This window comes from Eumetopias jubatus, unplaced genomic scaffold (genome assembly GCF_037043125.1).
Source record: "Eumetopias jubatus isolate StellerSeaLion01/CBP00866 unplaced genomic scaffold, mEumJub1_p1.0 scaffold_6, whole genome shotgun sequence".
NCBI lineage: Eukaryota > Metazoa > Chordata > Mammalia > Carnivora > Otariidae > Eumetopias > Eumetopias jubatus.
The window spans coordinates 113,990,353-114,016,418 of record NW_028274812.1 but is presented as its reverse complement, the minus strand read 5'-3'; the positions used below and the strand labels follow the sequence as shown (position 1 = coordinate 114,016,418).

Below are 26,066 nucleotides of genomic sequence, written 5' to 3'. Positions count from 1 at the left end.
TAGAATAATTGGGATCCCAGAAGAAGAAGAAAGAGAGAGAGGGGCAGAAGGTATAATGGAGCAAATTATAGCAGAGAACTTCCCTAATGTGGGGAAGGAAACAGGCATCAAAATCCAGGAGGCACAGAGAACCCCCCTCAAAATCAATAAAAATAGGTCAACACCCCGACATCTAATAGTAAAACTTACAAGTCTCAGAGACAAAGAGAAAATCCTGAAAGCAGCTCGGGAGAAGAGATCTGTAACTGACAATGGTAGAAATATTAGATTGGCAACAGACCTATCCACAGACATCTGGCAGGCCAGAAAGGACTGGCATGATATATTCAGAGCACTAAATGAGAAAAATATGCAGCCAAGAATACTATATCCAGCTAGGTTGAACTAAAGGAATTTGCAAACACAAAACCAGCCCTACAAGAAATACTGAAAGGGGTCCTCTAAGCAGAAAGCCTAAAATATAGACCAGAAAGGAACACAGACAATATACAGTAACAGTCACCTTACAGGCAATACAGTGGTACTGAATTCATATCTTTTTATAGTTACCCTGAATGTAAATGGGCTAAATGCACCAATCAAAAGACACAGGGCATCAGATTAGATAAAAAAACAAGACCCATCGATATGCTGTCTGCAAGAGACTCATTTTAGACCCAAAGACACCCCTAGATTGAAAGTGAGGGGGTGGAAAACCATTTACCATGCTAATGGACACCAAAAGAAAGCTGGGGTAGCAATCCTTATATCACACAAATTAGATTTTAAACCAAGGACTATAATAAGAGATGAGGAACGAAACCATATCATACATAAAGGGTCTCTCCAACAAGAAGATCTAACAATTGTAAATATCTATACCCCTAACATGGGAACAGCCAATTATACAAGCCAATTAATAACAAAAGCAAAGAAACACATCAACAACAATACAATACAACAATACAATAATAGTGCGGGACTTTAACACCCTCCTCACTGAAATGGACAGATCATCTAAGCAAAAGATCAGCAAGGAAATAAAGACTTTAAATGACACACTGGACCAAATGGACTTCACAGATATATTCAGAACATTCCTTCCCAAAGCAACATAATACACATTCTTCTCTAGTGCCCATGGAACATTCTCCAGAATTGATCACATCCTAGGTCACAAATCAGGTCTCAACTGGTACCAAAAGATTGGGATCATTCCCCTGCATGTTTTTAGACCACAGTGCTTTGAAACTAGAACTCAATTACAAGAGGAAAGTTGGAAAGAACTCAAATACATGGAGGCTAAAGAGCAGCCTACTAAAGAATGAATGGGTCAACCAGGAAATTAAAGAAGAATTAAAAAAATTCATGGAAACCAATGAAAATGAAAACACAACTGTTCAATAACTTTGGGATGCAGCAAAGGCAGTCCTGAGAGGAAAGTATATAGCAATACAAGCCCTTCTCAAGAAACAAGAAAGGTCTCAAATACACAACCTAACCCTACACCTAAAGGAGCTGGAGAAAGAACAAATAAAGCCTAAACCCAGCAGGAGAAGAGAAATAATAAAGATCAGAGCAGAAATCAATGACCTAGAAACCAAAGAACAGTAGAACAGAGCAACGAAACTAGGAGCTGGTTCTTTGAAAGAATTAACAAGATTGATAAACCCCTGGCCAGACTTATCAAAAAGAAAAGAGAAATGACCCAAATCAACAAAATCATGAATGAAAGAGGAGAGATCACAACCAACACCAAAGAAATACAAACAATTATAAGAACATATTGTGAGCAACTCTATGCCAGCAAATTAGATAATCTGGAAGAAATGGATGCATTCCTAGAGATGTATCAATTACCAAAACTGAACCAGGAAGAAATAGAATACCTGAACACACCTATAACCACTAAGGAAATTGAAACAGTCATCAAAAATCTCCCAACAAACAAAAGCCCAGGGCCAGATGGCTTCCCAGGGGAATTCTACCAAAGATTTCAAGAAGAATTAATACCTATTCTTCTGAAACTGTTCCAAAAAATAGAAATGGAAGGAAAACTTCTCAACTCGTTTTATGAGGCCACCATTACCTTGATCCCAAAACCAGACAAAGACCCCATCAAAAAGGAGAATTACAAACCAATATCCGTGATGAACATGGATGCAAAAATTCTCACCAAAATACTAGCCAATAGGATCCAACAGTACATTAAAAGGATTATTCACCAAGTGGGATTTATCCCTGGGCTGCAAGGTTGGCTCAACATCCGCAAATCAGTGTGATACAATACATTAATAAAAGAAAGAACAAGAACCATATGATCCTCTCAACAGATGCAGAGAAAGCATTTGACAAAGTACAGCATCCTTTCTTGATCAAAACTCTTCAGAGAATAGGGATAGAGGGTACATACCTCAATATCATAAAAGCCATCTATGAAAAACCTACAGCAAATATCATTCTCAATAGGGCAAAAGTGAGAACTTTCCCCCTAAGGTCAGGAACATGGCAGGGATGTCCACTATCACCACTGCTATTCAACATAGTATTAGAAGTCCTAGCCACAGCAATCAGACAACAAAAAGAAATCAAAGGCATCCAAACTGGCAAAGAAGAAGTCAAACTCTCACTGTTTGCAGCAGTTTGATACTTTATGTGGAAAACCCAAAAGACTCCACCCCAAAACTGCTAGAACTCATAAGGAATTCAGTAAAGTAACAGAATATAAAATCAATGCACAGAAATCAGTGGCGTTCCTATACACCAACAACAAGACAGAAGAAAGAGAAATTAAGGAGTCGATCCCAATTACAATCGCACCCAAAAACCATAAGATACTTAGGAATAAATCTAACCAAAGAGGCAAAGAATCTGTACTCAGAAAACTATAAAATACTCATGAAAGAACTTGAGGAAGACACAAAGAAATGGAAAAATGTTCCATGCTCATGGATCGGAAAAACAAATATTGTGAAGATGTCAATGCTACCTAGAGCAATCTACACATTCAGTGAAATCCCTATCAAAATACCATCCACTTTTTTCAAAGAACTGGAACAAATAAGCCTAAAACTTGTATGGAACCAGAAAAGACCCTGAATAGCCAGAGGAATGTTGAAAAAGAAAAGCAAAGCTGGTGGCATCACAATTCTGGACTTCAAGCTCTATTACAAAGCTGTCACATCAAGACAGTATGGTAGTGGCACAAAAAGAGACACATAGATCAATGGAACAGAATAGAGAGCCCAGAAATGGACCCTCAACTCTATGGTCAGCTAATCTTTGACAAAGCAGGAAAGAATGTCCAATGGAAAAAAGACAGTCTCTTCAACAAATGGTGTTCGGAAAATTGGATAGCCACGTGCAGAAGAATGAAACTGGACCGTTTCCTTACACCACACACAAAAATAGACTCAAAATGGTTGGAAGACCTAAATGTGAGGCAGGCGTCCATCAAAATCCTAAAGGAGAACACAGGCAGCAACCTCTTCGACCTCAGCCACAGCAACTTCTTCCTAGAAACATCGACAAAGGCAAGGGAAGCAAGGGCAAAAATGAACTATTGGGACTTCATCAAGATAAAAAGCTTTTGCACAGCAAAAGAAACAGTCAACAAAACCAGAAGATAACTGACAGAATGGGAAAAGATATTTGCAAATGACAAATATCTGATAAGATAAAGGGCTAGTATCCAAAATCTATAAAGAACTAACTAAACTCAACACCCAAAGAACAAATGATCCAATCAAGAAATGGGCAGAAGACATGAACAGACATTTTTCCAAAGAAGACATCCAAATGGCCAACAGACACATGAAAAAGTGCTCAACATTGCTCGGCATCAGGGAAATCCAAATCAAAACCTCAAGGAGATACCACCTCACACCAGTCAGAATGGCTAAAATTAACAAGTCAGGAAACAACAGATGTTGGTGGGGATGCGGAGAAAGGGGAACCCTCCTACACTGTTGGTGGGAATGTAAGCTGGTGCAGCCACTCTGGAAAACAGTATGGAGGTTCCTCAAAAAGTTGAAAATAGAGCTACCCTACGACCCAGCAATTGCACTACTGGGTATTTACCCCAAAGATACAAATGTAGGGATCCGAAGGGGTATGTGCACCCTGATGTTTATAGCAGCAATGTCCACAATAGCCAAGCTATGGAAAGAGCGAAGATGTTCATCGACAGATGAATGGATAAAGAAGATGTGGTGTGTATACACACACACACACACACACACACACACACACACACACACACACACACGGAATATTATGCAGCCATCAAAAGGAATGAAATCTTGCCATTTGCCATGATGTGGAAGAACTGAAGGGTATTATGCTGAGCGAAATAAGTCAATCAGAGAAAGACATGTATCATATGACCTCACTGATCTGAGGAATTGTTAATCTCAGGAAACACACTGAGGGTTGTTGGAGTGGTGGGGGGTGGGAGGGATGGGGTAGCTGGGTGGTAGACATTGGGGAGGGTAGGAGCTATGTTGAGCGCTGTGACTTGTGTAAGACTGTTGAATCACAGATCTGTACCTCTGAAACAAATAATACATTATATGTTTAAAAAAAAAAAAGAAGATAGATGGGAAAAATGAAGGGGGGTAAATCGGAGGGGGAGACGAACCATGAGAGACAATGGACTCTGAGAAACAAACTGAGGGTTTTACATGGGAGGGGGGTGGGGGGCTGTGTTAGTCTGGTGATGGGTATTAAAGGGGGCACATTCTGCATGGAGCACTGGGTGTTACACAGAAACAATGAATCATGGAACACTACATCAAAAACTAATGATGTAGGGCGCCTGGGTGGCTCAGTCGTTAAGTGTCTGCCTTCGGCTCAGATCATGATCCCAGGGTCCTGGGATCGAGTCCCACATCGGGCTCCCTGCTCTGCGGGAAGCCTGCTTCTCCCTCTCCCACTCCCCCTGCTTGTGTTCCTGCTCTCACTATCTCTCTCTGTCAAATAAATAAATAAAATCTTAAAAAAAAAAAACTAATGATGTAATGTATGGTGATTAACATAATAAAAAAATGCAAAGCAGATGAAATAGCAGAGTGTCACCATTTGTTTCCTAAGTACTAACTCTGCAACTAGCTCAAACTAGCTCCCTCACAACTTCTGTTCACCAATGTCATCCCACCTCCTGGCCGCCTAGGTTCCAAACTTTGAAGCTCTCTTTGCCTCAAATTTTTGTCATTATTATTCAATATTCAACCAGTCATTGAGTTTGACTCGTTTTTCCTTTGAATGTCTTTCACAGCTACTCTCTTTCTCTATTTTAACCAAAGACATCCTAATTCAAGCCCCCGTCACATACGGAATTACCACAACCTTTTCCTAAATCAGGGTTTCTCATCCTTGGCACTGTTGACATTGTGGATTGGATAACTCTTTGTCATAGGAGGCTGTCCTGTACTTTGTAGGATATTTAGTAGCATCCCTTCTACCCCCTAGATGCCAGGAGCACCGCTGCCCCTCAATTGTTACTACCAAAAATGTCCCTGGACATTGCCAAATGTCCCTTGGGGGGGGTCAAAATCACCCCCAGTTAAGAATCACTTTCCTAGATGACATCACAGAAAAAGCCCTCTAAAACTACCCAATCAAAACTCAACCCATTCTTTTAGGCCGACTCAAATTTCGTCTTCTTGATGAAAATATAGATGCTTATCAACAAACAGATAAACAAATGTTTACCTTTACAAACAATTAAAAATCTGCAAAATAAAACAAATGAGAAACCAGTTTGCTTATCAGCTTGAGAAAAGATTAAAAACAATGATAATGCTCATTGTTGATGAGGATATGGAGAAATATGGTACTATCATATACTCCTGGTAGGAATAAACTGGTACAATGCTTTTGGATGGCATTTACCAATATGTTTTGCATTTTAAGATGATCATATCCTTTCACTCCGCCCATATGAAGTGATAATCAGATTAGTATGCAAAGACTAGAGTGTTCTATAATAGTAAAACTAAAAACATCCCAAGTCCCTCAGTAAGGGACTGTTAGGTAAACAACAGTACATTCAGAATACTGTGCTATTAAAAGGGATAAAGCAAATGTTTATGGACTGACACGGAACAAGAGCCACAGTGAATATAAATATATATGTGCAAGGTTTCGAAACAGTATATACTCCATAATATCACTTTTATAAATAACATGCTTATGTATGATAAAACACAGAAGAGTAAATGAATATTTGTCAAACTATTAACAAAATGCCTATCCTCAAATCATATTTTAAATGTATTAGAGGAATTGTTAAATCTTTAAAAATCTCTTGGAAAAGTCCAGTTTAGGGAATCTATGCTTTAAATTTTTCAGTTTACTTAAAGCAGACTTATACATTTATTTCCACCTTCATTTCAGGCAAATATCCTGAGTTGGAATATTCTGTTCTGAGCCACATTTTTGCCCTAGAGAAATCAATGGTAAAAAGGAAGTTTACAGAGAAAAATATATTTTTGTGCATGACAGCTTACCGGTGTAAGGCATCCATGAATCATACTAAAAATATGTCCCTTGAAATCAAAGAGAACAATATGTTTATACAAAGAATGTGCCCCAAAGTTCCCCAATAAAGGAAAGTGTTTAATCAAAATATTTGTTGACAGCTGGTTAGTGCTGATCCTAAAGTAGAAAAGAAAATCAGTGTCATTGTAGTCTTTTGTTTTGTGTACAAGAGCCGAATATGCAAATCAGCCCAAAATGGAGACTCATTATCTGTTTTACACTTCAAGTGTGATTTTAAGCACTGTAGGTATATATACACACACACACATCCAGAATACACATATATCTCAACAAACCATGCACATCATCTGTTCAGAACTGAGAAACGCATGCATGCTTCTACAACATTAAATGGAAGGCAGATGGCAGGCACTGATCAACAGAAATAAAATAAAATCCTTCTAAATCCTACTCCCTCTCACATTCCTTCTAATTTTTTTCTTTAGAAAAATATCAAGCAGTTCTTCATTACTGTTGATTTGCAACTTCAAAATTACAATAGGCAATGCAAAAGAGGATTTCAAAGAGGGAAAAATGTCTTTTGGCACAGATTCTCTTTCATACTCTTAGGGAAGAGATAACGCTAACTTTGAAACTCATAGTATACTGTAGTTTTATCAGTATCTAATGTGTAAATTAGCTCTTTCTATAACCGGAGCTTTAGCTTTCAAAATACATAATTACTGATCATTTTAGTCTGCATCACATTTCTTTTGCAGGGTGAAAGAACTAAAACAGCTGTTACATCCTAATGGCTTCATAATGTGCACAGAATTTCTAGGACTATTAGAAATTAAACCTACAGCTTCCTATCAGGCAGAACATATTCATGTGTATATATGACCCACATTATTTGGAAGAACAATTATTAACTTATAAAATTATAATTTGAAACATAATGAAGTAAGACTGCTAAAGAAAATATTAAAGCTCATAAATGGGGTCAAAGCTGCCAGGCCACACCAATTGGTTCCCCCACCTTTCCTCACATCGATCAAGTCCTCTGGGCTGAAGGAAGTCCAAGTGTTCATGCTACCACCATTTCTTGCAGGGATCGAGCCCTCTATTTTCATATTGGGAGATGAATTTTTAGAAGGTGAACCAAGTTTGGCACGCTGCCCAGAATTTCTGGCAGCAGACAAGCAATCTGGTTTCACTTCTGGTCCGCTCTCCTGAGCCAACCTTGTATCCACAGAAAGCACCCTGATCTAGGGAACTTGTACCATTTATTATGATCACTGAGAAAGCTCTGATGGTTTTATTAACCATGGGACTTGTACATACAGTCCTCTATGAGCATATTTTCTGTGGAAAGAAATATTACAATTCTTATTTCCTGGTATCTCCTTCTAACATTGTGGAAAAAACAGCAATGTTAAAAGGATTTTTCTAGAAAAATAGATTATTATTAAAGTACCTTCATTCAGAAATGTTAGAGGGCTAAAGAGATTCACCAACATATCTGATGAGCAACTACTACCCAAGGAATATACAGTGAGGTCCAGAGACAACAAAATAATTAGAGAGGCATACAAGATATATTATGTAATTAATGGCCAAATTGGGTGATTTAAGCTATAAATGCTAAAAGGTCAGAGCAATCTCTGCTAGGCCGTGTGGGGTGAAATGTTAATATACATAGGCCTAACTCTCCACTGAGAAATTATTAACTACTTAACCAATACCTGCTTTAGATTACCATTTCCAAAGTAAACAGGATCAGAAATGACTATGTAATTCACACATAAATGTGTCTAAGTTCTTTTTTCTGACCTCCAGGGTCTGAGATCTAGCTGTCCTTCCCTCTTCTTGATCTTTCAAAAGGCAAAGTCAGTGAAGCTTGACTCCATTGACAGCATTTTCTGATTCACTCTGGAAACTGTGTGGGAGGTTCTGGAAACTCTTTCCCACCATTTCCACTGATGCCTGTGTTCCGGTTCCCAGTTCCATAGCTCACCTATGCTGGAGGCCCCACACTCATATTAAGGAGCCCAGAGTCCCAGATGGCTCTGTATTCTATTTCTCCCTCGCTTTCTACTTGAGAGACCCACAGTCCCATGCCCAGTAGTTCAGACCCTGGCTTCCTTGCTCAGGATTTCCTCAGTTCCATAAGTAAATGTAGTACCAAAACAAGTTCCCAAAAGAGATCTCAAGGAGGAAAACTGATACATTAATGTCAATTTCTTTACCGGTGGCATGTACTCAATAATGAAGTACCTATGGAAATGCATTATTCTTCTAAATGGAAGACACATTGACTCAAATCCTGCTCCAGAACAGGAACTTTCTCTCTGCTTCTTGGGAATTTTTACTATTCTCTGAATATTATTTGTGAAAATTAACCTAATTTACAGTTCTCCCCATGGAGTCTTCTAATTCTGTTGAAAGAAGTTTAAAAAAAGAATAACTTTAAATAAAACCAAGTCCCAGATCCCTGACACAGTTCTACAAGGTCACATAAAGAAAGAAGGATTGTCATTCATGTACATGTCTCAGAGCTTAGGGAAGTATGGGAAGGTAAGTGGTAAACAGAGACAAAATAAGGCATTTTTAATAAGAACCAAGGATGAAGTTAGGGAAGCAGAAGGACCCAATGATGGGAGAGTTTTGAGAAAAGAGTTCATGTCTGGCCAAGTCCAGTGCAGATTCTGCCTTTGGCAAGTGTCCTGCATACACAGGACATCCTTTCTCATTTTGTTTGCCTGCTCAATCCCTTGGTTCCTTACGACTGAGTTCAAACCCTCTCTTCTGTAGGAACCCACACAGCTATGTTCCTGCATAACCTATATATTCCTTTATTATTACACTTTTCGATACTTTGCTTTATCAGTCCTTAGAAGGAGAGCAGACTGTGTCCTGTTCATCCTTTTATGCCCGACAGCTAACCTAAGTGCCTACAATATAGCAGGTGTTCAGTGCATGTTTGTTGAATGAATGTCCACATGAATAAATGCTGTAAGTAACAGAGTAGTACTGAGGAGAGTGAAAGCATGAGAAAAAGGATTTTGACGCTCAACCAGAGAGCTGCTGTCTGAACTTGATCTTGGGTCTAACTGCTTAGGAAGCAACTATTAGCACCACCAAATATAGCTCTTGCCCTTCCAGAATGAAAAACAGACAACGGCTGTTTGTGGCAATAATAACAGGTCATTAGTGTTATTAACATCATCTCACACAATAGGCTTATTAAAAGACACTAATTTACATTCTAAAATTATTAAAAAAATGCAAAGGAAAAGGACAATCCCGTTCTGTTTTCTCATAGTCCAACTCCTCCACTGCACACACAGAAGTTCAGCGTGTTGTTACCCTTTAAACAAAATGAAACAAAAAAGCCTGGATGCAATTGAATAACTTAAGCACAAGCAGCCATGTCTCAAAGGTCTTAATATAAAACACAGCAGGTTTTCTTTTTTTCTTTTGGCCTAATAAGAGGATTGTAGGTGAAAATAAATAGAAAATTTCTAAACCTTAAAAAAGAAGAACAGCAATTCGGGATGTGAAGAGACTCCATAACACATAAGTATATTTCTAAATACAGTGGAAGCAAAACAAATCAGGAGGTAAGAACATCAGGCTCACTACGTAATAATAAAGTCTAAAATGATCTTATTAGGAACTAAAGGGCCGGAAAATTCAAAGCTCTATTGACAAACTGACAAAACATACCTAGATAAAGGATTGCTACACTCCCTTTGGAGCATTTTATAAAGTGAAAATGTCCCCAATTGTTCAGCATCCTCCTCATCCACATGGTCCACATGGTCAGCAGCCTCGGAGTCGGGGTGGTGTGCCCAGCGTGAGCAGAGCAGGCTGGGGCCACTCGGGGCCCTCTCTCCCGGCATTCCCGGAAACTGCTGCTGCCCAAGAGGCAGCAAGAGCTCCTTCAGGGCTGCACGTCTCCTCCTCAGCTACACCAGAGCTGATTCTTTACCTCATATCCTGCAGAGGCAATGTAGGACTGTGATATTAACTGTGTGCTCCGAGGGATCTGCAAATTTAGCTTCTCTAAGGCTCAATTTCCTTGTTTGTAAAATTAGGTGGTTAGTGGCATTTCTCTCGTGGAGCTATTGTGAGGATCACACAAGGTAATGATGTGTCTGGCCGGAGATGACGCTCAATCAATGTTAGACTGTCCCCTTCCTGTCACTCCCGAGCTCCTGTAATCCTGTCTTTTCCTCATCCTTTCTTCTGCTCCCTGATTCCTTATGAATATTGAATGGCTCGATCTCCTTTGAGTTCCTCTTCTATTTATTTCAAAATTCCAAAGGAAGATTAAAAAAAAACGCTTATTTGTATGAAACTGAATAATTGTACTACAGAGGCCCACATATGTGCTACATTTGTGGATGAGGAGTCAAGAGCCGGCTAGTACCTGCATGTATATCTACGGACTTCGGACGTAATTAATGCTTCACGTGAGCTGAAAGACTTAAATGGTACAAATAGTTTCCCGTGTTACTTCACAAATCACAGACTTCAGAACAATTTATATATAAATATGGTTTGATTAAAAAAGAAAAAAAGGCAATTTCAACCTCTCTTTGGCCACAAGTAAAATTGTTATGATTTAGTGACACCATGTGGCTACATTTTGCTTTGCAGTCTTAGAAGAAAATGTTCCTCTGAATGCAGGGTTGCTCTATGCTAGTTCAATTATGACATCAAAGTTGTAGATAGGAGTACAATTCAAACTAAGCATGAACGAAAATGATTACTTTTTTAAAGTGAAACTATTCCTTTTTCCTTTATATATGAATAAGGCATTTCTTGAATTCTGAAGACGACAATCACATAAAGAAAGTAAAGTCTCAGCATAATTCTAGCTACAATTCTAAAGGATCCTGGTGAACGAATGAATAATGTAAAAGTGCCTTCCTTTAAAAGTAAATAAATATATCAATGCCCAGTTATGGGGGCAGGGGAGAACAAGAGAGAAAAGAACAACACACAGCTTTTGTACAATGTGAATACGGTTGGGAAAGAATGCTTCCATAAATAGCAATGTTTATTTTCTCATTTGTTTTATGTCCTGTAGATCTACAGCACTGTGTAGGTACTATAATCTCATGAAGATGGGTAAAAAAAAACTATACTGCTCTAATGATGGCAGGGGTGAGGATGGACCTGGAATGTATGGTAGCAATAAAAGAGATTAAAGTGCCCTATACCAAAACACAGTACAGTTTTAGTATTCATCTAATGAGGCCTCCTACAGTAGCCCTGTTACTCCTGATTAACAGTCAATGAACACCGAAAAAAGGCTAAATATCTAAAACAATGACCAGAAAATATCACTCCTTTCACCTCAGTCAAAAATACCATCTCCCCTCTCAGGCCTTCCGGGACCACCTATTGCAAATATCCCCCTCCCACACCCACACATGCCTTCCCCTGAACCCAGTCCCTATCACAGTACCATCTTTACAACACTTAAAACGGTTTGATGTGTTCTTCTTACTTGTTGAGATCGGTTCCTCCCAGATTCCATGACAGCAGAAACCGTGTTAGTCTTCTTCAGGTGTTGTGGCCTAGGTTATCAAGTACAGTGCATAGCACAAAGTAGGAGCTTATTTTGGAATGAGTGAGTGATGAATGAATGAACAACAGATGAATAAATGAAGAAAAATCTATTTCCTTAGCTGGTGAAGCATGCCTAAATTTCTTGTTGTACATAAGAGTAGAACCATGCTAGTGAGATGTTTATCATCATTTATGGCCTCTAATGCGACCACTGAGACCAGAAGACAGGCTGGCAGATGCTCTATAACACCCTTCCTTTTCTCCATGACACATTTGGCACATTATAATATCTCATTCTAAGGAAAGAAAAAAAAGAGGGAAGGGAAACTACAATAATTAAAACACTTTCAGCTATAGGCAAAGGAATCAGTGAAACAGAGTAGAGTATATGCTAGAATTTAGCATATGATAAATATGACTATTCACATTCCTGTGGTAAGTAACAATTATTAAATAGTCCTCATCAACTGACTATCCTTACCTAAAAACACACACAAAAAATGTTCTGGCTGAATTAAACATCTAGATAAAAAGATGAAAATAACAAATAGAAAAAACTTATAAAATATAACATTCTTTAACGCTGGGGTGAGAAACACCTTTCTAAACATGATCACAAACCACCAGAGATTAAAAAAAAAAAAAAAAAGAGATTGGGCTACATTTTTTAAAAAGTAAAATTCTATATGGTAAAAGTACCAGTCAAACAGTAAAAACTAAAAACAAATTGCACAATGACATGCAAAAAGACGGTATTATATATATATATATATGTATATGTCAGTATATCAAAATAAAGTTCTGATAAGACAGAAAAAGATAACTGCCTCAGAAGAAAAATATGCAGAAGATAAAAATAGGCTTTTCATAAATGAGAAAGAACAAATGGCCATTTTTAAACAATACGGTACCTCACTGATGATAAAAGAAATCTAAATTAAGTTTTTTTTTTTTTAACAAATCATAGCTCACACTGGCAGTGCTGACAAGCCTGCAGTGGTTAAGGGCTCAGAGAAAGAGCATTTTCATTTGCTCTGGGTAGAAACTGGATACAACTTTACCAGAGGACAAGCTTTACCGATATTTAAAATATGTCCTATGTTATAATTTGATAATAAAAATGTCATGAACAAGACATTTCCATAGTGGTACTTAAAAACAAAATGAAAAGCAGAAGCCCGGGCTTGTGTGAGCTGTGGCCATCCCTCCAGGGCCTCCTCTGGCCTCTCTTCAGTAACGGTCCCTTCGGACTCGCTCTCCTGTCTCTGCCCAGCCCCTGCAGCGAAGGCGGCTGCGGTCTGCTCTTTTGTTCCCGCTCTCAACAGGCTGCGCTTTCAGGTGCTATTCCTTCCCTCAACTCCCATGTTCTGCCTCAGAATCACTCTTGTGATCCCAGCCACCAGCCAGCTGCAGGCTCGGAAATCCACCTCTACCCCTCACACCCATGTTTTCAAGTCTTCTCCTATTTCGGCAACATTATATGGCTGCCAAATTACCAGCACCCTGTTGAGAAACAGCCAGAAAGTGTTTTAAAACACCTCAGGGCACTCCATATTTGCTAGTCCTTATTAGTATTTTTTGTCCGGCCCTGGGCTCTGGCACCTGGAAAGCCGTGGAGGGCTCGAAGAGAGCTCCCTAGATAGCCAGGATGACGACGTAAAGCTGAAGCAGCAACGGCCTTTTCCCGAGAAAGAGAAAGCTGGTGAGACATAACCTGGTTCTGAGCGCATGTGAAAGACCATTCTAATAACATGGAAAAGTCCCTTTTCTTCATCACCGGGGGGGCTGAGCAGGGGGAGTTATTAGTCTAGGCTTTTGGCCACATAGAGCAGTTTCCACTTAACCTACAACGCATTCCTAAACAGGACCCAGAAGGACAGAGCAGATCACCTCTGTCCGTTCACCATTATGGTTGGAGCAATCACTCTGGCTTTGAAGCCTGACGTCATCCTCCCTATGGCCACTACATAATGTCTGCTGCTTAGCGAGGGGAAGAGCGGACTGAACTGCATTCCACAGATACATAAATGGCAAACTGTATGCCATATATATTTTGCTACAATAAAAAAAAATGCTTTACCAAAATGAAAATACATTAAAACTGTTGGGAACACACCACTAGGCAGGTTATGAAGATGGAGCAAACCATTTAAGGCATGTCTTGGACTGCTGTGTATGGACTGGCAATCTGGAAACGTGTTGGGAAGACTAGGCTCCTGAGGTCAGGAACAATTTCCTCACAGTGAGCGCCACCATGGCCAGAGAGGGATGGCAAGAACGGCTCTTTTTCTCTGAAGGTCAAACACCAGTTGAGAGTCTCAAAATTTAGAAAAAATAAATAAAAACAATTTTAAAATAATAAAAATAATAAAAACAAACAGAAACAAAAACCACTAGTGACTGAGCCTCTACTTTGGGCCAGGCCCTGTAGTCAATGTTCGTATACATGCCATGTCACCTAAACCCTCCACAGCAGACTCATAAATGGTGTTGTTATTCCTGTTTTTTACTGGTATAGAAACAAGGGCTTGGAGAGGCACAACTTTACTAAGATAACCAGGCCAGGATTTGATGAAATCAGAGAGCGAGAAGAGCTCTCTCTAACTCCATAGCCCACGTTTTTTTTGTTTTTTTACTACACAGTGCTAATTTACATGCAATCCAGCCAAGACTCAGAGAGAGGTAGGTACTCTCACACTCCCCAACTCACAGTGTCTCTCTTCTTTTGTGAATATATTTGGTGTAATCTTTCCTCAATACATGATACTCATATCTTTCAGGATTAACATCAAAATTCAGCTTCCTCATGAAAATATAGAAAGTTACATTTGCAAACCATGTACCGAGACCTTTCTAGCAGTGATACACATTTTAACAAATACATGGATAAAAAGTACTGAATATATATACATATTAATGCTGAATCCATCTCTCATTATACAGTTAGTGCCTTGACCTCATGAAACCTGTGCTAACATTTATAGAGTACCTACTGCATACTAGATCATAGCCTGAGCACCACGCAAGAATACTAAAAGATCACAATCCATACTCCTTACTTCCAAGAAGTTTTAATTTTAGTATCAGAGGCAAGACAAATACTCAAAGGATACTGAAAAACAAAGGTGACATACAAATGTGCAAATTAACTAAATAAGGCAAAGAGAAAGAATTTATTATGTGCCCAGTGAAATCCCTGGAAAAATGTGTATTTAGAACATTATTTAGATAGTCCATAAATGATTGTGAAGATAAGAAACCCCAGGTATAGGGGCTCCTGGGTTGTCAGTTGGGTGACCAACTCCTGGTTTCGGCTCAGGTCATGATCTCAGTGTCGTGGGATCCAGCCTTGTATTGGGCTTTGTGCTCAGCGCAGAGTCGGCTTGAGACTTTCACTCCCTCTCCCTTTGCCCCTCCCCCCGCTCTCTCACTCTCTCTCTCTCTCTAATCAATCAATCAATCTTACAAAAAAAAAGAAAAGAAAAGAGACACCAAGTATAAGACACCCTTGGATAATCAACGGAGACTTTTTTTAGGTTCATTTTTAAATATTACCAAAATCCCAACCTATTACAAAAGGCAGAGTTTATAAAGGAATGTAGTAATATATGTTAACATGGTTATAAATCTTTTTAATTTTATTTATTAACTAATATGGATATCAAGACTCTTTCCTTTTCTTGTCATTATCTCTAATATCACCTTTGCTCCATTTTTCTTGACCAAAGTTGGGAACTGGCTATATCAAGACAAAAACTAGCATTATGAACACAGCCAATCTCTACAACACATAAAAGTTACATCAACAAAAGCAAGGCCACACAGAAGAAACAAAATAACAAATGGGGAGTATAAATAAATAATGCCCATTAATAAAGAAGGGGAAGTATATTTTGTAAAAGCCAGAGATCATGACCGAGGGCACACATCTCCCCTTCCATGCGGCAGGAGTTTTCGAGTGGGTAAAGCTCACAGACTGTCATGGCTAGTATTCTATTCATGATGGTTTGTTCTGGGAGTCATGTTCCTCTTGTTTCAAATTAAATGCAAACACACAGTCCTTCAGTCCACATCAGATGCTTTGGTTGCTATGCTGCTTATTTTTTAATCCAATACAACCATAATAACCTGAGTCAATGCAGACTCAATCTCCTCCTCCAAGTTGGGGCCCCTCTGTCACTCTCAAAATATCCCTAGGCAGCTCTGAGATACAAAATCTTCACTCAATTTCTTGTCCCTCTCATTTTAATCCATTCAAAACTCCTCTGATAAAAGAGCAACTGCCAGACCTGCAACACTTTAGTCTCTCTTTGGGGAAATGAAATTGATTTTCTTCATTTTCACACAAGAGGATCCCTGGGTAACAATATTGTGTCCAGTCATACACATAATAAAAAAAAAAAATGTAGGCAACATTCTTTACTGTACCAGAATGCTGAAAGGTTTTGTGGAGGTAAGAATTCAGCCTGATGCTGTTAGATCATAAGTTTACTAAGTATAAGGGTGTCTTCTGAACGAGAGAGTAAGTGCTATGGGGCATCCCCACCTGTTCCAAATCAGCCACAGTGGGAGGTCAGCTGGGGTCATGGAAGAGGGTGGAGAAGGAAGGGGGTAAGAGGCCAGATCAACATTATTGCTGGTTTACACCCACCGTACACCTTTCCTTCACCTCTTGCCACATCGGACTAAATGAACCAACCATTTTCTGCCTTTGATCTTTTGACTTTTAGGTAAGGAATACCTGAGGGCAATTTCTAAGGGGAAAATTACAACAGGAAAAAAAAAAAGGGCAGAATTTCGGGGGCCTCTATCTACCTTTCCCAACTCTTAAATTCATTAATTGTATGGGTTTTATAGAATTTCAGAAAGTTTAAAAGATGGCTTAAACCTAAAGGAACAATATGAAATATCAGAAGAGTAGCTCACCAACACTTTTTAAAAACAACCTTCCATGGGGCTACAATGCATAAAAACAGTAAAAGCTAAGGTGATCTGGCTGAAGGGAGGCTGTGAGCCTGGAGCCCGACCAGCTCAACCTCCCCTGCTCCAAACCCAATCCACTAGACACACTTGTTCTGTCAAACTCTGCCTATAAGCACTGACCTAGGAAAAGAACACAGATATTCAGAACGTGCACACTAACATCCAAAAATCTCCTCCTGGCCCTGAGGACTACCGGGGAATCCTCCAGAAATACCTTCCGTGGCTTTTGTGGGAAGAACGCAGCCCCTAACAATCAGTCTGCTTTCAGTGTCTAGGATGAAGCTTAAAGAGCATCTCCACTTCTCCCGTGTTCTCTATCCCTTCTTGTTCACTGCATGTCTTCTGCATAAGTATGGCACAAAACACTGTGGATAAACAGTTCCACAGTATACTCTAGAATTAAGATGCTTCATTTTCCATACTTTCCCTAAGTTTTTTAGTTGGTATGCATCTGGTAGCTGATATCCTGAAAAAGTCTTCTTCTTTGAGACAAAAAAAAATATAGCCCGTTTCTCAAGGTTCACATCTCCTTAAATAAACATCAAGATCATTAATTAGCCAGGAGAACTAACCTGCAGACACGGGCTGGAAAATACAACTTTTGCCAAGAACGACACAGATACTGTGAATGATCAATCACTCTGATCCAGTCAAGTTCATCCATTGACACTTCAATGAAGTATGAATAAGACCTATGAATCAAAAGGAAAAACACAGAAAAAAGCACCATATTAAAATAACAAAACCAAGTTATGCTTTAATAAAATGTTAAAAGATACACAAAATTACACACTGTTCGCTAATTACATTTTCTCCACAGCAATCAAATTATTATCAGAACTTTCTGCATAACAATCAAATGCTGATAATAATAAATCTGTATAGATCCCACTATTGTAGCGTGCACCACAATGTATTGAAATTATCTCTCTGCATGTTTGTATGCCTTATTAGATCACAAGCTGCTTAAGAACAAGGAGCATGCCATATTTATCTTCATCTATTCAGGGCCTAGCACCCTGTTTGGCACATATCCAACATGCAAGATATTTGTTCGTTTTCAAACAGAGCCAGGATGCCTTGCTTCTGCTGTATTAGCAGATTCAAACCATGACAGAGAGAGGACAGAAAATTGAGAAGTCTGAGATGTGACTTCTTCTACCTTCCCTAGTCTGGGTGCTCAGCCCTATTCTCTCAGGAGAGCCAACTCAGAATGGTTCCCCGGAAAGGCCAGCTTATCTCCTGCTCCCTCCCAGTCTCCCACCATCCCACACAAATATGCAGGCTGAAGAAAAATAAATGACATGGGTGAAGAGATAATGCACGTTTCTTTTGGGTACAACATAGAATTTGGCAGCTAATAATCTGGCAGTAATGAAAATAGCCAATCATCCTTCCCTAGTCAGCTACCCTGGACCATTAGATGCTGGTCCCATACTGAACAAATCTATATTCCCCTGTCATAAGCCAAATTTAAATTTGAGATGCAGTTATTACTTGTACTGTAATATCAACAGGAACAATCTCAGAAGATTTAGGTGACCATAAATGTCAGCCTGCAACCAACAGTTGTGACCAGAAAAGGTCAGCTTATTTTGTGTCATCCCCTCATTTTCTGCTGTCCCCTTACTCCCATTCATTTTATCGCTCAGTCTCAAACTGGTTATAACCTTTTATTGAACCTCTCTGGGTTATCAGTAATGCAGGATATAATTTTACAACACATGTCAGAATCTTTTGGGCTTAAGATTCTGAATTTTTCACCTTTGCTTAGAATGATAACAACTTCTGTGAGAAAAGAATTGCTACGTGGTCAAGTTAAGTCCCCCATGAATGTAATGCACACACTAAAACAAAGTGGCCTATAAATATTTAACATCATGGAAATGGTAACTACTTTCAGTCTCAAACATACTAACCTTTTCTTTTATTATCTTTATACTAATTTTAGTATTAATTAAATGAGTGAATATATGTAAAGCTTTGAGAACAGAACCCATCACATAAAAGTAATGAAAGTGTTATATAAGTATTATTGTTATACTGTTATTATTAATCCAGAGACTCTTGGAAATGATATGTGAATTAGCTCCATTTTGCCAACTAAACTTCATATTATATCCAACAAGATACATATCTGGAAATATATTCTTTTTTTTTAAAGATTTTATTTATTTATTTGAGAGAGAGAACACAAACCAGGAAGAGAGGCAGAGGGAGAGGGAGAAGCAGACTCCCCGTTGAGCAGGGAGCCCGACATGGGGCTCGATCCCAGGAACCTGGGATCATGACCTGAGCCAAAGGCAGACGCTTAACTGACCGAGCCACCCAGGTGCCCCTAGGAAACATATTCTTAATAAAGGAGAAACATATAAAGATAACCTGGGGACCTTGAACACTCATCTCTATGGGAAATGCCGACTCCCACTTTGTGAAGTTTCCCTCATATTTGGTTCAAATGGCCGAAAAGGCCCAAGTGGTGGCCTGTGGTGCCAAGAGAAATGAATTACCATGCAAAGGTATCATCACCATTACTACTAAGTCCTCCATGACCAGACTCAAAGAGGCATGAGTAGGGCCTAAGAGACTCTATACCACTTTCTGTGTATGTACGGTTTAGGTTAATGATGGACAGTGATGAGAGAGACAGTTCTTGGTCACCCAACTGCTCTGGTACTTCTGAGCATCCCGGATGAAACCTAGAAACTATGGTGGGTGAAAGTGTCAGAGGTACACCAAGGAAGGCAGAATCTTGAAGCTGCTACAAAACTGGGTAGGTTCCAAGGCTGGAGCCCACCAAATATTTTTCACAAACTTCTTTTGTTTTGAGGATGATTATTTATCCACACACTAAAAGACAATTTTTTTCTTCATCCATAGGATAAAATGCATTTAAAAAGTTATAATATTCAAAAGTAAAGAATCAAGTAAATAAATAATGGTAACCCAGAAGGTGGAATACCAAACAACCATTAACAGTAGTATTTTAGAGGACTAATTTAAAGAGTAGAATGTTCACAATGTATTAATTACAAAGTGAAGTTAACCTTTACACATTTCATTTTTATTTTGTAAAACTCTGTGTGGTTTTACAGGTTTCTGTTTTGTCTATGTGTATGTGTGTGTGACTAGTTAAATATATACAAAGTTAGATAGATATATACTAGTTAGACATATATACTTGATAGATATATACAAAGATTATTAGTGGTCAGTGAGATTACTAATGATTTCTACTTTCTTCTTGGTGCTTTTCTATATTTTCTACGTTTTCCATGATAAACACATATTCATTACTTTTATGAGCAGAAAAAAAGCAAAAAACATTTCTTTAAAAGGAATATAGCCTTTAACTCTTCCCCCAGAACTAAACTTCAAGAGAAATAGTGAAACGATCACAAGGAAATAAACCACCAAATTTGTAAAACCAAAATTAAGCCGACTCAATCAAACATAATGTCATTTTCTGTCCAAGTCATGCTAATCACTCACCGGCTATCTCGGTCCCACAGAAGTATCCGTATGTGATTGATGATAGATGGCTGACCTAGCTTAATCTCAATACCAGAACGGCAGTCATCATCAATTGGGTGCCTAGAAAATCCATGATCCAAATCATAATTTTGAGTATCGCCATCTAACAAGGCGGACTTCAGCTCCCCTTTCACAACCTGGGCTCCATACTTCATGGTTGCAATATTTTCTTCTGGGACTACAATTAAAAACAAAAGGAAGGGCAATGGTTACTTGGTAAATTATTCTATATTGTGGGCAAAAAGACAAAATTCTAGCATTCTAGCTGATTCTAGTATGTGCATTTCATTTAAAAATGGCAGAGACAAGTCTGTGGAGATAGAAGATGTGGACTGTCTATGAGGATTAAGATACCACCCACAGTTTACATTTAACGACACCATCAAAGCCACAGAGTGCCTAAGAGTAATGTTACTAAGGATAAGTTGGTAATACTAGAAAAAAAAATGTACTAGGACAAACAAATCAGCTCTGAGTTCACTCTATTAGTAGCTTAATTATTATCTACTGGACAAAACTGGCATAGAAGATGACATGTACCTGCAATTTGGACTGAGGGCAACATATTAAAGCAAAGCAGACAGACCACATATCTGATCAAACAACAGAAGACGCATTCCAATACAGCAGAGCTGCTGGACATGGACCATACATGGACATGCTGAAGGAGTTAATCTAGCTTGATCATCATCTAGCTAAAAAAAAGAGTAACATGTGTAAAAGAAGGTATATTTGCACTTCACCTGAGCATTTTTAAAAATGAAAATTCAGCCTGTCATTCAAAATCAATATTATGGTTATAATTAAACCCTCTCCACTCCCCCACACTAGATTTATTAAGTGTCAGTTGTTCCTGGAACTCTGAAGTCCTCTATGCAAAGCTTGCTTCACAGATCTGGAGCCTGTCCTCTAGGCGCCACCATTCTAACTGACACTCTCCATGGAGAGACAGGAGGCAGCATAAAGTAGATGTGAAGAGCTTGAGCTTCAGAGTCAGAATTCAAATAGTGGCTACACCTCTAACCAGGCTAATCACTTTGGGGAAGTCATCTTCTCTGAACTTCAGTCTCTCCAAGAGGGCAATACCTAGACATGGGTGTTTTTCTTGTTGGAAGGATTAAATGAGATGATGTTTGCAAAGCACATAGTAAGCTCTAAAAAAAATTATCAGAATTATTATAAAACATATACTAAAAAACACACAATAAGAGAACTAAGCAAGTTTATAGACTATAAATAAATGCTGAATTGTCACAGTACATATGCATCTTGTCTATGTGATTTAAATAGGGGAAAGTGTGAGCTGTAATTAGGCTCTTAGGGAAAGGGGGTAAGTAATTCATCACTGCATATTTCTTCAAAAATGTGGGTTTTTAAAAAATTTTTTTAGGGGAGCCTGAGTGGCTCAGTTGGTTAAGTGTCTGACTCTTGATTTTGGCTCAGGTCATGATCTCAGCGTCATGAGATTGAGCCCCATGTCAGGCTCCTCGCTGGGCATGGAGCCTGCTTAGGATTCTCTCTCCCCCTCTACCTCTGCCCCTCCCTCCCCCCCTGCTTGCACATGCTCTCTCAAAAAAGAAAAAAAATTAATTAAAAGCATTTTTTGAACGAAGCCAGGTAAAGGGAATGACTCCAGAAGATGACAATAAATGCAGCTGACAAATGAGGGCTGGGGTGGGTCTATTTAACTTGCAAAAGGGTAAGGCAATTCAGAAAAAAAAGCAAAATGAAACCTAGTCATGTTCAACCTCTGTTGTGCTTAAGTGATACAGGTTTATAACTTCCTGAGTTCTATTAGTTCATGGTAATCATACATATTCTTCATATTTATTTCTCATTTAACAAACCTTATTAATTCCTTTGATTCACTCCTCAAAATAACCCTTTGAGTGAAATACTATTACATGTCCATTTCACAGATGGGGAAGTAGGGGCAGAGAAGGGCTGGATGAACTTTGGTGCCTAAGGTCACACAGCCAGCCAGTAACAGAGCTGTGATTAGAACCTAGCAGTCTGCCTCCAGGAGCCCTGCCTGCCACCTCCGTCATAAGGGTTTCTGACGGGAAGACCACATTTTACCCCCTCTCTAATCCCTTCCTTGTAAGGTCGCCTGAGACAGAGGGAAAAAACAGAGTCTGATAAGTTTAAAATCAAACAAACGAAGTTGTATTTAAAGTGAGAAGACCTACGTCTGAGACTCAGGCTCTACCACCCACTGCCCCTGACTGAGGCCTCTCAGTCTCTGAATCTGAATCTGTTTTCTCATCTACAAATAACGCTGTGTCCAACCTACCCACTGTGTTACTGTAAAGATCATACTACAAATAATATATGCTATGGTATCCTGTAAGTATAAAGCATTCAGTCAAAAAAACGTGGAGCAATCAGTCTGTACCAGGTACCATGGGAATACCTCAGAGAGTGAGACACAGATGGGCCCTGCCCTCCTGATGTCTCCAACCTAGAGATGAAGCACTTCATAAGGCAAGCAAAAAAAATTTCCAATTGACACTTTTCAGTGTCAGTAACGTGTAACCCTTGGTAAACAGAGATCTCTGTTCCCTTATTGCTAGGTGTAAAATGTGGGGGTCTGAAGTCTGTTGCTGCTGACCACTGATACCATCTCCACTAGTTCTCACACCACTAGTCAAGACCACCCTGAAAAGGGGGGAACTCAAGCTTTCAGATTTAGAAAGTGCTGCTACCCTTTGATTTTCTCTAAACATAAGCTTCTTCATCTCTAAAATTTATCAAGCTTGGAGTAACACACAGGCACCAGGATTTCAAGTGACTGTAACTAAAAGTCTAAAATGGAAATGAAATTGCTACCACAAGTCTAAAGTCTTCTTTTGAAGTTTATTTCAAGAGTGCTTGAGAACTTTTCTAACTATTCTTGATACAGATTCCTTGAAAGTATCTTTTACTTTAAAATGGGAAACATTTACACAAGTGGAAATTCTCTCATGGTGACTATAATCTGAGTTATCTCATGGGATAAAAATACGACTCCAAGTATTTGTGTGTGTGTGTGTGCACGTGCAAAACCTAAGTTAAATTTAAGAAGAATTTAAGAAAAAAAAAGTGATCATGAGAAAATTCAAGTCATAATAAAACAACTCAAACCATAAATATTCTTACTGCCTATCAGTAGACAAAAGAGCTCTCAAAAAAACATAGGGTTTTAGGGATTAAACAACATAGCAGGTAACAATACTTTTCTTTACATTTGTAATTTTGGATGCATTTTACAAACACGAAAAAAAAATTAAGCATTGAAGTTCCACAGCTAGGCAGAAACAAGCCAATTATTCGAAAGGAAAGCTGAGGAGAAATGGAATAGGACCTGCCGCCAGCGACACAGTGCCAAAATCTGAGCAGTGCTCGGCTAATTATCTTGTGTTTTTCTTTAATTGCATTATGTTCTTAACCATCCTTTGTTGAACTTTCTACTACATCTAGGCTGAGATAGTTGTTCACTCCTGATGGGTCATTTGGAGCCACACTTGGTTCTCTGCCCACCACAATCTCTTTACCTAATTCTGCACCCCAAATCACCTTGTACTCCCTAACCTGACTTCCCTGAAAGATGTGTGGCTTCTCCGTTCCAGCAAGTGTGGCATGACAAAGGGCTTTCTTGACAACTCCTGTCTTCCCTAACTCTCCCATTATCTCCACTCCCCGCAGGCCTTCTTTCCACATTTGACAGTACTGGTGCTCAAACATACCAAACACAAAACAGCAACAGGAAATAACCCAGGCAGGAGACTCTATAGAAGAACACTGGCTGTGTGAATCAGATCAGCACTTTGGTTCTGGCTCAGGCATCAATTTCACTGTTACTTTAGGCAAGTTACTTATAAAGATCACAGAATGAAAACTTCTAAGAGCTGAATGGGACCTTCATCCTATGTATTTAAAGAAAAAACAGTTCCTAAGCTTCCTTCTGTGTGCCGGACGGTGTTGGACTCAGCCCTCCAGCAGCTCATCATCTCATACAGACAAGTGCGTATCAGACATAAAATGCCTCCACAGATGAGGATTCAGGAGGGCTTCTTTGTGAACCCCCTAGTTTACCAATGAAGATACTATCAACTATAGGTGGGAAGATAAAGAACATATATGTCAAAGAGTTTTAAAAATATTAAAGTTCCAGGGGCGCCTCGGTGGCTCAGTTGGTTGAGCGGCTGACTCTTGGTTTTTTGGCTCAGGTCCTGAGATCAAGCCCCGCGTCAGGCTTTGCCCTCAGCGGGGAGTCTGCTTGAGACTCACTCTCTCCCTCTGCCCCTCTCCTTGCTCATACTCTCTGTCTCTCTCCCTCTCAAATAAATAAATAAAATCTTAAAAACAAAAGAATCTTTAGAATGGAAGCTGTGATATGCTCCCTGCTATAAACATGAAGAAACAATATTGTCCTCTTTCCCAAAGTCTAAAATCTGAGAGACACAAAACAAAGTATAACTCAGCCTGAACAGAAGAAAAACTAACTTTCAAGGCAGAAATACCTTCATAGTTAAGATAAAACTAAGCATCAAAGAAACGGTCTGAGTGCAAGTTGTTCAAATACTTTAAGGAAAAAAATAATTTCATTAAAAATTAATTCCTTTCCCCAGGTGTATGTACAAAACTAGTCAAAACCACCTTCCCAGAAAGACTAACCATCACTGGTAAGTTAAACCATCCTTTGGATCCTCTTTTGTTTTTTTAAAGGAGGAAAAAAATTATTGTAATTTGGTTAAAATCCTCAGGATACGCAGCTCTAAGAGTTGAACCTTCCAGTAACCAATATTAATAAACTCAAGAAAAAGTATCTGTGTTGCCCTTAATCCAGAATAGAACCTCTCCATAGTTCATGAAAAGTCCCAAAGACACAGAAGCTACACCCAGGGGAGAACAAAGAAACAAAGAAATTTGGTCAACAGTTTCAAAATAAGTGTAACTATCTTTCCAGAAGAATCCAGGAAGACGTCTGAAATTTTAGACCATGTTTTCCTAACAGTGAAGAAATGTGATAAAAGAAAATAATGGTATGTTTGGATAACATTTACTTAGAGAATAACTAACCTATCATTTTCGGAGCTGATAGGGAAGTCCTAAGCATCCTTAGTATTGATATTATGGATTTTGCTATCTATATAGTTAAAAAGTCAGAAAACCAGCCTGCTATTTCATCATTTCTCAAGGTTAGAAGTTAGATAAAAGATTCCCAGACATTTGTATAGTCTCTTCCTCGAGATCCCACTGAATTATCCCAAAATGAATAATTTAACATTTATGAGTAATAATTACAGTAAATCTATCAACCCAGAACTGAGTGTGCTCAGCTGTTTGATTACTCCCTTTCATGGTAATCTCACGGCTTTATTATAACCCAGGTGTGACACCTCCAATGACCAGCTGGTCAATTCTAAGCTACCACTAACTACATGAAGTGTCCAAAGCAAGTCCTCACTCCTGCAAAAATGTCCCAAGCCTATCTCTATAACGAATCCAGTTATAGGGCCCTATCA

General features: G+C 39.0%; 1 protein-coding gene across 5 annotated transcripts in view; it reads right to left on the bottom strand.

Moving 5' to 3' along the window:
- The window catches only part of BTBD9 (BTB domain containing 9), a 432,378-nt gene that overhangs the window by 354,424 nt on the left and 51,888 nt on the right, over positions 1 to 26,066 (bottom strand). For all 5 annotated transcript variants that reach the window (XM_028120529.2, XM_028120530.2, XM_028120531.2 and 2 more), the window contains 2 exons: positions 20,518 to 20,737; positions 17,598 to 17,717 (listed from right to left, as the gene is read on the bottom strand). In XM_028120529.2, coding sequence (XP_027976330.1) covers positions 17,598 to 17,717; positions 20,518 to 20,737 — 340 coding nt within the window. The remainder of the gene's footprint in view (positions 1 to 17,597; positions 17,718 to 20,517; positions 20,738 to 26,066) is intronic.